Below are 13086 nucleotides of genomic sequence, written 5' to 3' on the forward strand. Positions count from 1 at the left end.
GCAAAGCCACCGTCCGGCCAGGGGCGGGGGCTCCAAGTGGTTTGCCTCGGCAGCGGCCGCGGAGCCAAGGCGGAGGGGAAACTCAGTGATCCCGGGACTTGCCAGCCGCGTCGGGGCAGCGGCGGGAGCGGAGCCGCAGCCGGCCAGCCCCGTGCGCAGCCCGCAGGGAGCAGCAGCGGGAGGGCCCAGAGGTCCGGCCCAGGGCGCCCCCGGCGGGGTGTGAGCGCCGGGAGGGGGGGCGGCCGGGGGTGCATGTGCTGCTGGCGCGGGGAGATGATGCTGGGGGGGCCGCAGCTGGTGCCGGGCCCGGCGGCGCTGGCGGGGCCCGGCGGGGAGCGGGCCCGGCTGCTCTCGCTCTACGTGCAGGACTATCTGGAGTGCGTGGAGTCGCTGCCGCTGGACATCCAGCGCAACGTGTCCCTGCTGCGGGAGCTGGACACGCAGTGCCAAGGTGAGCGCGGGCCGGGGCCGGGGCCGGCCGAGTCCCGGCTGGGAGGAGGAGACGCGGCCCAAGGGGGTGGAGTTTGGTCTCTGAGGCGGAGTCCGAGGGGCGGGGATGCGGGGCCCGGCTCTGTGCTTGCGGGTCTGAGGCTGGTTATTGGCCCCAGTGCGGGGCCTGGCTCTGCGGAGCCGCCCCCGCTCGCTGCCTCAGCTCTGTCACCCCCCGCGCTTGGGGGAGGGGTCATGGCCAGCCCCGCGGGGAGGGAGGCTTGGAGAGGCTCCGGGGGCGGGGGAAGCGGCCCCCTCCCCGCTGGGGCTGGGGAGGGAGCGGGCAGCGCGGGGCTTCAGCATCCCGGGGAGTTGGGGGTGGTGGCTGCTTCTATATCTCTCTTCCCCTCCCACTCCCTGTAGCTGCGGGAGCCCCCGTAGCTGGGGGTGGAGGAGCCCTTCGGTGTGCGGCGGAGCTGGCAATGACAGGCCGCCGCTCTCTGGTGGCGAGTCTCTGAGCGGGGTCTCTTCCCTGCCCCAGCCTGGGCAGGGTGACATGTGCTGGCCGGGGACTCGTGCGTGGGCAAGTCTCTGAGCTGCTCGGTGTTATGTCAGTGTTCCGGTGGGAAGAGCATGTGCTGAGGGGTTTGCGCGAGAGTGCTCTGGAAGGACAAAATAGCACTTACTTCTGGCCTAGGGCAGAGAATCCGCCTCCTAGAAAGTTTGGCTGTTCGACATACCTATTGGGTGCACGAGAGTCTAGGTCTTTATCTGCAACTGCAAAGGCACGGTGGACTTAAGACCTCCCCTCTGAGGATCAAGGAATTGAGTTTAGAAGTAATGCTGCAAGCAGGTTTGACTAATTACAGTATTTAAATTTTTAGAAAATAATCTGGGGAGATGGGCACGGTATTGAGGAAACTATTGCATATGTAGTTCATGGTTAACTCATACATGTTTGGTAATACCTTCTAAACTGGCTAAGATGAATGTAAAGTCTTACTGGTTTATTTTAACCTTTCATAGCTTTTCTCTGTCTCTTCATTCTGACAAGCTGTTCTTTCTGGAATCCCGTCCTGCTATGATTTTATTAGATTACACATTGGGAACTGAATGTGCAATTTGTGCAGTCTGGGGTTTTGTACCCTGTAGCGCACTAGGCTGTGAAATTGCTCCTTGAGGAGTTGCTTGTCCCCTTAATCTCACCACACTTGGAACCTCACATTTAGCATGATCTATAGAGCACAGTGTGCTGTAGGATGGAGATACATGAAATTCTTGGATGAAAGGTGACACAACTTCTAAGTGTTTTAATGAGATGCTTAAGTGTTGTCCCAGTTTTGCAAGGGGGTGGTATGGGGAAGTGGTACTGGTTAAGGAATTTACATGGGTCTCAGTAAGTCACTGGAAGACTTCCAGTTCTATCTACTAGGTTGTACAGTGCAGCATGACTTGAATGCATAACTGAATAGTTACATTCAAATCAGCCTCCTTGGATGTGGACTGTCCCAGAACTTCTGTTTTATCAAGAATTTATTTGTATTATCATATCTAGGAGCCCACCTTACAGGCAAACATTTCTTAAATGAATCAGTAATGCAGTGTTGGGACTTCTAAAGGTGCAAGTCATTCATAGTTCCCACAGCTGCTGTAATTTAGTTTCTCTGTGTGAATGTTGAGGCATTGGTTTATCATATAGTAATACTCATTAATAAACAGACTTTTGATCCTTTACTATGTCAAACTACTTTGAACATAAACACAATTAACATTTACTGTTCTGAGATATGAGGTCACATGCTTGACCCTGATCACTCTAAATGTTTAGGTTTGTTCAAAGAATGGGGAATGAGGAATAATCAAACTAGTAACATTGTGTTGCTCAACTCTGTTAAACACTAGAAGCAATTTGTAGTACAGCAAAACACTCTGAGCTGTAGTTAAAATGTTATCTGTAACTGAAGTGTAAATTAAACATGGATTTAAAACATTCCATTCCAGACACACTACTCAGATTCTTGTTTGGGCTATCCTAAAGCCCTTCATTCTAATTGTTGCTGGGATCTGTAACTCAATGGCATTATCAGGTGAAAGAATGAAGAGATACCAGATTACATCAAAAAGGTATTGCTAAGAGAGGGAGTTCCAATCTTCATGATGCATCAACTAAAAGACTAGAGAGAGCACAACTGGATACAGGTTACCCAGCTTTGTAACAAAATATTATTAATCCTTTTCAGTTTGGGTGAATGGAGATATTTAAGTTGTCAATTCCCTTAAGGTGGCCTGTATGGCAATTGAAAAGGTATTCTTGGAATTATCATTCTAATTAATCAGGAAAGATGCATGAGACCAAGTTTTTGTTAAATTTCTGGATTCCATAAAGTTTACAAAAGCTTGGTCTCATGTGTCTTTCCTGAGTTTGAATTATCATTCTAATTAATATCTTATTTGCTGAGGTACACTGAATCCTGTTGTCAAGGTCAAACAGTCTAGCAGTTTCTCTTAACCACACAAGTTTATTCCTGAGCAACCACTTTCTAAATGTTAGGTAGATTCAATCTCTAAGAATTGATATGTATTGTTGTTGCATACATTAAAATGAAATTATTTCTCTGTTGGCCCCATAGGTAGTTACAGCTTTTTATCTATTATTTTTATTGCTTTTTGAGAACACTGAACTTCAGAGGATTTTTCTCCCAGACCAATTTGAAGGCATTTTGATAGCATGGCTAGTATAATTTAGACCATTTAAAAGTTGTTGATACTGCTTCATGGGGGGGGGGGGGGGGCAGGCAGGTGTCTGACCTCTAGTCAAACAATACCTGTCATGCATGATCAAACCTTCAGTCTAAAATGATCTATGTGTGTGTGGGGGGGTGTCTTAAACTTATTACATGAGGCAAGCATTTATTCTTGCTATACATGATGTCCAAGTTGCATTTGCCAAGCGCTATAGCTCTGAAAACCCTGATTTTTGATGCTTTTTGACTTTTAACCATAACATTTCAGTATCTTGAATTTTTTTTCTCTAAATGTTTTTCTGCTCTTGTTGTTGCTATAAAGAAGCAGCATCAGTGACCAGTGGTGGTGGGATTGGAGTCTAGGAGCTTGGGAAAAGAGGGAAGGAACCTGGTGTGTGTTGTCCCTTGTCTCAGACTCTAAGAAATAGAGGATGTACCCTTTTTGTAAATTGCATTGCAAGAATAAATTTAAAAGATACCCCTATATGGTGTATGTTCCCAAACCAGCAATATAGAGATTGAAAAGGCTCTCAAGAGAAAACTCTGGCCTCTTACAGAAATGCTACATTATGAAAAATAGCTTAACCTGTAGTGTAAACTGAAGTACAGCATCAGGTAATCAAATACCATCGAAGTATCTAACCCAAGAAAGCCTAGACAAGTGGTCTATTGAAAACAAGTAGAACAGTACCACCAAGTAAACTGGCTTTCAGATTCAGTTTCCCTTTAACTGTAGAACTGACTTAAGCAAGAGTGGACTGAATGTAGTGCACCCTTGTCCCAGTCCTCCAGGAAACTAGGTTAGCTATTTTTTCCCAGGCCTGGTTTAGTGTCTTCCCTCTCAAAACTAACAAAATACTTTTGTGGAGAAGGATGAACCACCAAGTGCTACAGCAGCCTCTTGTGGCCGGAAAAAGCACAATTTTATCTAGGCTAATCTAAGGGCTTGTCTACATCAGAAAGTTGCAGCGCTGGTGAGGGAGTTACAGCGCTGCAACTTACGAGGTGTACACATCTGCAGGGCACCACCAGCGCTGCAACTCCCTGTTTGCAGCGCTGGCCGTACTCCCGTTTTGTCTCGGGTGTAGAGGATCCAGCGCTGGTAATCAAGTATAGACGCTTACCAGCGCTTTTCTTGACCTCCGTGGAATAAGCAGGTATCCCAGCATACCTGAGGAAGCCTCTGGTAATCAAGCTGGTCTCCTTCCCCGGTTTGCTCTCGCGTTCCCCGAACCCCGAGCAAGCAGGTCTCCTTCCCTGAGGTTTGCTGGGTGGTTCCGGGAACGCGAGAGCAAACCGGGGAAGGAGACCAGCTTCGCCGCGGTTTGCTCTCGCGTTTCCCGGAACCACCCTGCAAACCGCAGGGAAGGAGACCTGCTTGTTCGGGGAACGCGAGAGCAAACCGCGGCGAAGCTGGTCTCCTTTCCCGGGTTTGCTCTCGCGTTCCCCGAACCACCCAGCAAACCGCAGGGAAGGAGACCTGCTTGTTCCGGGGTTCGGGGAACGAGAGAGCAAACCGGGAAAGGAGACCAGCTTCGCCGCGGTTTGCTCTCGCGTTCCCCGAACCTCGCTTGAAGCCGCCCAACAGCGCTGCAGTGTGGCCACATCTAACACCACTTGCAGCGCTGGTTGCTGTAAGTGTGGCCACTCTGCAGCGCTGGCCCTATACAGCTGTACTAATACAGCTGTAACAACCAGCGCTGCAAAATTTTAGATGTAGACATGGCCTAAGTTTAAAAAGTTTGGAGAAATCACACTGTTTTGAATAAATGGGGAGCTCAGATAAGTGAGATTTGAATAATTGAAATTGTGTTATATTTGGTTAACCTTGAAGAAACTATCTGTAGAAAACATGGGTGGAGTAATTAAGATATGCACCCAAGGAATAAAGTGGACATCCTAATTTTGTGGTGGTCCCTTCCTCTAATCCCTTATTCCTTTATATTTTAGTATCAGGACAAGGCCCTGTTTTAGGCCTGGTCTGCATGATTTTTGTAATGACGTTACTATGTTGGTTATAAGTGAAATTCATCTTACCAAAATAGATGCAGTTATACAGGTATACTGTGCCTTATACTGGTATCTTATTTTCCTTCCCATATGGGAATAAGCTATATAAGCGTATTTATACTTGGTATAATTGTGTCCAGACTAGGAGAGTTGTACTGACTTTAACTATACTGGATTGTTAAGCCATACAATTTTTGTGTAGATATGGCTTACTGTTTAAAGAATCTAAACTCTGGGTCAGAACACAATGTGGAAGCTTGTCCAAAGTAGTTACATATATTCAGGAGTATATACTGTCTCCATCTCGTATCCCGTTTCAGTTAAAAGTTGCATTAAAGGAACACTGTCAAATCAAACTTATAAAAAAAAAGTCTTAAACAATGTTACCTAGTGGCTTAAATTGTTAAAACTGGAACATTAAATAACTGGTGCTCTTACGGCTTGCTTCTTGTATTTCAGTTGCTCATGTGACAAATGCTAGTCCCATAGTTCTTAAACTGTGGCACCCTTCTTGAGGGGAGATCTTACAAAGTGATCCAAAGAATAAAACATAGAGAAACAGAAAGCTAGTTACTTTTACTTGACATTCTCATGCACTGTTTCAATGTCGGGGCTGGTCTACACTAGGAACTTAACATTGGTTACAGTGATGTTTCTTGGGGGGTGAAAAATTCACATACCCCTAGAAAGCGTGTATGCTAACCTACACAACCACCCCACCACACACACACTTCCCCACCTGATATAAACAGTACTAGGTTGACAGAAGAATTCTTCCATCGACCTAGGTACTGCCTTTTTGGAAGGTGGATTATCTGGGTTATGGAAGAACCTGTCCCATCTGTGTAGGTAGTGCCTACACCTGTGTCACTGTAGCACTTCAGTGGAAACACCCACTCCACAGGATTCCCCCATAAAGGAAATCCCCACTGGGGACTTGCAAGTGATACCTCCTTCACATTTCACTTGAATGGCAAAGAGAGCAGCACAGGACAGAAAATCCACTCCAGAGCATTGACAGCAGCCCTTTAGCCTTTATGAAGTAATATGTTCAGCCTTTGGGTTGAGGAGATTGGACTCCACTTTTTTTATAACACTGCTCTAGGATTTCAGGTCCGCTGGGTGGAATAGTGGAGAGGACACATCTCATGTTTAGACTTCAAAGGGATGTTGTCAGTTTAAGTTTAGATGTTGTAAGTAGGCTATTTCATGAAGTTTCAGAACATGTGTAGTCTGTTTATTATAATGGGGACAGTTGTTATATAAGCTATTTACCTGCATCATTTGCAACCTAGGGTATGTATACACTGAAAACACTACAGACAAACAAAATATTTACAGGACAGTTGTACCTGTACTTTTTTCCACTGACACTTCAGTAAGTCACAACTCTGTATCTAATATTACCACATGTACAGTGTGTCACTAAGACTTTAAAGATATCACATTAGCAGCTGGCTATTTTAATGTTTAGCAAAGCCTTTATCATTAAGTGTAATAAAGGTTCTAGGTTACCATTAGTTTTGGAAAGAATACTTCTAAAAGAACATAATAAGAGAATTGAAGTTCAGTGCACTCTTAACTTGCACTGAAGATTCTTTGTTGCTGTTTTGGAAGAGGGAGGCATGATAGTGCATGACTTGCCAAACCAAAAAAAAGGGGAAAATAAACCAATCATCAGTCCTGCAAATGCCTCTAGAAGTTTAGTGGACACTAGTAAAATTGTCTTTGTATTGTTGTTGAAAATGTTTTGTGATGCACCAAACATGGAAGATGTGGCCTCTGCCCTGAAAAGTTCACAGTCTGAGGCCTTGTCTAAACACAAGTTTAACCAAAATCTGTTTTAAATTGGTTCCATTAAACCAGTGAAAAAGCTTGCGTGGACATATTTACACTGACTTACAGTAGGCCTACATTACAGTAGCTTTTTTCAGTCACTTTTCAAACCTATAGATAACTGACTATGCCTAATTTAAGGCTAAATTTTCAAGAAGTCTGTCTTGAACAAAACATGGCAGAAAAAAACGAAACTCATTGGTAAAGCTGACTGTTCTTAATCTGGCCCATTATCCCTAGACATTGTAGATGGACACTTGTTTCTATTATGGAATAGCCCCAAAAAAACACCCTATATATTAAGGAAACACTCTTAATATTGCATGTTTTAATCTACCCTATTACTGTTCAGTGCCAAAAGTGAGCTATGCATGACTGTAATTCTTTGGTGGATTGCTGTGCATTACAAACACTGCTTCAGTGCCCTTTGAGGTTAGGTTAATCGTATGTAAGGATAAACTGAGGCACAGAGGCTATTTAACTAGTCTTTGGCAGAGCACTAAGTCCTGCTTTAATATAGAAATTTTCTCCTTCTACTGTCTTTACCACTGGATGGGCTAGGGAATTGCTAACTCTAGATTCCTTGCTTGTCAGTTGGACTCTTAACTATTGCAATCTAACATGTACCAAGGATTCCTGCCAGTTGTGTACTAGTCTTTCCAGTGTTTTGAATAGTTTTTTTTTTTTTTTTTTTTTTTTGTTCCTTACAATTTGCAAAAACTCTATTGCAGCAGACTGTTCTGTTGATAATTAAATCAGAGTTCCCTCTCTGAGGGCCTGTCTTTAGAGTAGCACTAAATACTTAACTTAACCTATAGCCTATGTTCATGGAATAAATTTTCTGCTAACTGAAGTATATGGTATGCATGTTAAACTGAACTACCTCTTGGAAGAAATACATCTACATTTTCTTGATGTTCCACTTTGTGATGCATAATTCTTCCTCCCTTCCCCCTGACTAAAAACTGTTGTGCTGGTTTATCTTTTATAGAAGCATTAAAAGAAATCGATGATGTATATGAGAAATATAAGACAGAAAGTGATCCCATTCAGAAGAAACGGTTGCAACAGCATCTTCAGCGAGCACTAATCAACAGCCAAGAACTGGGAGATGAGAAAATTCAAATAGTTACTCAGATGCTTGAACTGGTAGAGAATAGGGCCCGGCAAATGGAGACCCACTCTTGGTGTTTCCAAGAGTCAGATAACGAAAAGCCTTTAGAAAAAGCAAAAGTGGAATCTTGCCAACCAGAAAGATCTTCTCGTAGACCCCGTCGCCAGCGGACCAGCGAAAGTCGTGATCTGTGCCATATAACAAATGGGATTGAAGACTGCGATGACCAGCCACCTAAAGAAAAGAGATCCAAATCGGCCAAGAAAAAGAAACGCTCCAAGGCCAAACAAGAAAGAGAACTTTCACCTGTTGAATTTGCAATAGATCCCAATGAACCAACTTACTGCTTATGTAACCAAGTGTCCTATGGAGAAATGATAGGATGTGACAATGAACAGTGTCCCATTGAGTGGTTTCATTTTTCATGTGTTGGACTCACCTATAAACCAAAGGGGAAATGGTATTGTCCCAAGTGCAGAGGAGATAATGAGAAAACTATGGACAAATGTACTGACAAATCAAAAAAGGATAGAAGATCGAGGTAGTGAATGCTATAAATGTTTTAAAGGGTTGTGTGTCTTTTTTATAAAAATTGTTTAATTTACAGAGAACAATGTTTTAGGAAAAATGCATAAGACTATGCAATATTTTTTAATCTATAGTATTAATGGAGTATTAAAATCTGTTATACTTTCTGTGATCTTTAACTTTCTGCACTGAATAACCAAATATTTGAAACAAGGTGGCCTCAGAACTGCACAGATGGAATTACAAGTAGTGTTGTGGGTTTTTTGGGGGGTTTTGTTTCATTTAAACTCCCTGTGTTAGCATTTAAAAAAAATCCTGAAAGTAATGGTGGTGGGGAAGCACTGAGAGACAGGTTGTATTAAAGAGCATCAGTAATGGTATTTAACTTCTCTAGCCCTGTTTCACAACTTCAGACAGTTACTAGAATCTCAATTGCTTGTGAACTGAATCCGTTCTACATCCCATGCCTCAAGTTTTCAGATTCTGTGTTAACATCACATAATATCTGGAATGGGGGTTCAAGAATTCAACTGTTAACTGTAAAATAGTCTTCCAAGCTAGAAAGCAACCTGTTTCTTCAGTGGCTTTCATATGATGAATGTATTTCCATGAAGAAAATGCCACTAATTTATGCTTTTTATGTCAATATTAAACTGTTCCCTTGGTGACTTTACATTTGGGAGTCAGTTTCTGGATAGGGTAGCAATTATGGTAGTCTTGAACATGACTGTCTTGTGTATACTTCTTATGCATGTCTTTAGTGGAAGAATTCTAGGAAGCATCCTAATGGGGTTTCTGTTGGTCTTGACTTTTAAGGTGTGTACAGGAGGGCTTGTCTGTGGTAAGGCTCTTTTTCTTGCACAGCTGGAATTCTGCATCACTATGCAATGCAGAATTTGTACAGGATGAATATTCAGCATATGATTTAAATGTTTTCCTGCAGAATTTGTGATTTCCTAGGTGCCCCACACACACTGTCCTAATTGTGATGTTTTGACAAAATATGCACAATATTTTAAAATTATGCACAGAGCTCTTTTTTTTTTTTTTTTTTTTTTTTTTTTTTTTTTTTTTTTTTTTTGGCACAGAATTCCCCCAGGAGTATCACTTCTCTGATATTGCTACTGTGCTATGTCTTGCTGCTACCTCTACAAGTCTTGAATTGGTGCTGGCAGAGGAATATTGATATACTCAACTCCTTCTTAATCTGTGAGCAACATCTATGTACGTGTGCAAAATATGATTGCACATGCTTTTCTGGGCTCCTCAAACTTGGCCTCCACCTTAGTGGAATTAAGATCTAGTCATGGACAGACCTGGATTAAGGCATACATGTGTGCTTATGGCTGCAGCTCCCAGTCATGCGAGTGTGAGATTGGAAGCTTTTTTTTTTAATGAAAGGTTTCCAGCCCCCAGAAATACGAAAAGCTTGAAAATATGACCATCAACTGCATGTAACACATGCAGTTATATCTGTAGGAAACCTCCAAGGGTTTTTCTAGACAGCCTCGGAGATTGATGCTTTAAAACTCCACAGCCAGCAAGCTTTTTAAACACCACTTAGCATCTGGTATAGAAAGACATTATGGTTTAAAAGCAGACTAACTGGCTTTATTCCTAAGGGAGACTGGGAAGCAGGGAGGTGCAAAGAGCTGGTCTCTTTCAGGTGGGAAGGAGTGCAGCCTATGTAGAAGAGAAACTCATGGTGGGTCTTGTATTTGTCCAGGAATGTGGCAGTCTGAGGAGCCTTCCAAAGAAAAGGGCCCAGAAGTTACTGGGTGCATGACATGGATTTGGTATTCACAATATCCATGAAGCCACTTCTCTGGTAGCCTACTTCTTTGGTGATTTCTTGGTCTCTAATGCTCTTCTCCAGTGCAAAATTGCCTTCTAAATTAGGCAGCGTTATGCTGCCAGTTGTAAGATGGCCACTTTTGTTTTTCCTAGCTGGTAAGTACCTGTTTTATGTTTCTGATTTTATTGGTGAGAAGATGCCCCTTTCTTACGGTTCATTGGGGTTGTGGGTCTGATGGCTGCAGATTGCCACTTCTCACAAGCTAAATCATTGTAAATTAAATGGAGGTGATGGTCCAGGTACTTTGAGACAAACCTGTGGAAAATCTGTGGGTCAGTATGTATTCAGGAAGTTTTCAAATACGATTGCTAGCTCCCAGTTTAAGCAATTGTGCATCTTTTTTTTTTTTTTTTAAGTGCTTTTGGCTAATGATGCTTCAAAGAGTGTGGTTTGTGAAATCAAAGTATATTTAGCGCACTACTCAACTAACAGAAATTCTTGTGCCCAAAGATCTGGGGAAGTGAGCCCCAAACTTGTGCAGTCTTGTATCTTACCTCACCTGCGGAATAGCCAATATAGGAAGCCTTATTCTTAGTGGCAGGGACACCAAATGAGTCATGTGGTAGCTTGAAGTGTTGGTTGTCTAATACCCTCCCTATTTCCTAGTGTTTCTCTGGAAAAACTAAAGGATAACCCCTCGAAAGTAATCAAATGGCTATCAGTCACCATGACTACTGCAGAATTGGGTTTTTTTACTTCATATCCTCCATGCTAATGACATCTAGTGGATATGAAATAAGTCAGTAAACTTAAGGACACTGAATGTAGAAGTCCTTTCAGCTAGCTGCTGCAGGAAAAGAGATTTTGGGTCTATCTGTACTTACATCTCTCCCGTCAAAAGAAATATAGGGATTTCTCATGTGTGGCAGTGTGCCATAATCCCATACTGTGATTCTAAAATTTACCTTTCTATCTTATTCTCTGGTTAAGTTATCACTAGAAACTTTCAAGAGAAACCTTGGCCTGAATGCTGCAAGGTGTTTAGCGTCTTCAACTCCACTGTTGTCACTGAGTTGGGGAACACAGTACCCTGCACCATCTTAATTCATTTGGGCTTGGAAAACAGCTCTTTTCAATAAATGAACTAAGAGTAATGAGGTAAAACGATTAAAGCTGTTCTTAAGCTATTCGCGTTACCAAGTGAGAACATCATGTATGGATAACTCATACTTGAGTTGCTCTTCACAATGCATATGCTGTACACTTTTGAGAAGTATCAGTGTGAATCTTGTTTGAACTTGAATGCCCTCTCAGTTAGTCATATTTAAACTAGTTCTTTTCATGAAATATGATAGAGGAAAAAATTTAAGGCCAGGTACACAAAATAAGCAGAGGGCCAAGGGCAAAATGTGCTGGTGGGCCAGGAAAAATGCTCCTTGTGAGCAGGATCTTGGACTGCAGTGCAGCACCATCCAGACTATTGCACTAGAATACCGGCACTCTGTCCCTAACTTTCAGCAGAGCAGGGAATTGCTTCCCTAATGTGGAGCGTCTTACACAGGCATTCCATCAAGAGCAGCCTTTTCACTTAAGACCTATGGCTCTTTCTAATGCTTTATACTTCTAATTATTTTTAATTCTGTTGCCAAAGAAAAACAGCACCCAGTGCAAACTCTTGACACTGACATTTTCTTTAACAAAGACACATAAAATAAATAATTGCATTTTATTTTCAGAACACAATACCTGGTCCATGGCAAAGTGACTTAAATTCTCCATCATGCACATAGAAACGCACTATACTCCCCTCCTTTGATCCAGACTCTCCAGTTTCCTCTTTTATAATGAGCCACAGTGGGGTGGGAAAAGGGAGGCAAAAAGGGGCTCTGCATCAGTTAAATTATGGCTATTAATTAAGCTTTCAATCATTTTGTAGTTTAACAGTAACTTGTACTAGGAACTGTTTTCTCATCCATAATAAAGGAGTAGGTGTCAGATAAGTGAGAGTGGTTGATAGGCAGTTCTAACAATCACTTTAAAAAAAAAAATCATCTAAAGGTGCTTGGTGGCAGCTGCTTCCTGGGAGATGAGTCTTAGGGTATGTCTACGCTACCTGCCGGATCGGTGGGTAGTGATTGATCTATTGGGGATCGATTTATTGTGTCTATACTAGACACAATAAAATCGATGCCCGATCGCTCTGCTGACGACTCTGGAACTTCACTGCGGTGAGTGGCGGAAGTGGAGTCAGCGGGGGAGCAGCAGCGGTCGACTCACCGCTGTCCTCACAGCCAGGTAAATTGACATAAGATATGCCAACTTCAGCTATGCTATTAGTGTAGCTGAAGTTGCGTATCTTAAGTTAACTCCCCCCCCCCCCCCCCCCCGTGTAGACCTATCCTAAGAAGCCCCTGAGGAGACCTTAATAAATTTTAAAACTTGCTTTGCTTTTATACAGTAGAAGTGTATCTATCCTAAACTGCGGGCAGCCTGACAATTAAAACAGATAGTCCAAACCAATCAAGCTCTACCTTCTAACAGAACAAATATTCAGATGTTCTTAGAATCTACAAAAACATTCTTTTGATATCAGTGCCATTCTCTCTAAGTGGCATTGAACATCAGATTTG

General features: G+C 42.8%; 1 protein-coding gene across 2 annotated transcripts; it reads left to right on the top strand.

Annotated features, from left to right (window-relative positions):
* The first annotated feature begins 273 nt into the window (after positions 1-273).
* Positions 274-9334, top strand: ING2 (inhibitor of growth family member 2). Of its 2 annotated transcripts, XM_050945403.1 has the most exons (3): positions 297-451; positions 1127-1282; positions 8011-9334. In XM_050945403.1, exons 2-3 carry the CDS (start codon positions 1270-1272, stop codon positions 8676-8678), a joined length of 681 nt encoding a protein of 226 aa, XP_050801360.1. In that variant the 5' UTR covers positions 297-451; positions 1127-1269; the 3' UTR covers positions 8679-9334. The 2 variants fall into 2 exon arrangements, with proteins under 2 accessions (XP_050801359.1, XP_050801360.1); XM_050945402.1 differs by lacking the exon at positions 1127-1282 and having other exon boundaries at positions 274-451.
* The last annotated feature ends 3752 nt before the right edge of the window (positions 9335-13086 follow it).

The sequence above is a fragment of the Gopherus flavomarginatus genome, chromosome 3, assembly GCF_025201925.1.
Source record: "Gopherus flavomarginatus isolate rGopFla2 chromosome 3, rGopFla2.mat.asm, whole genome shotgun sequence".
Taxonomy (NCBI): Eukaryota; Metazoa; Chordata; order Testudines; family Testudinidae; genus Gopherus; species Gopherus flavomarginatus.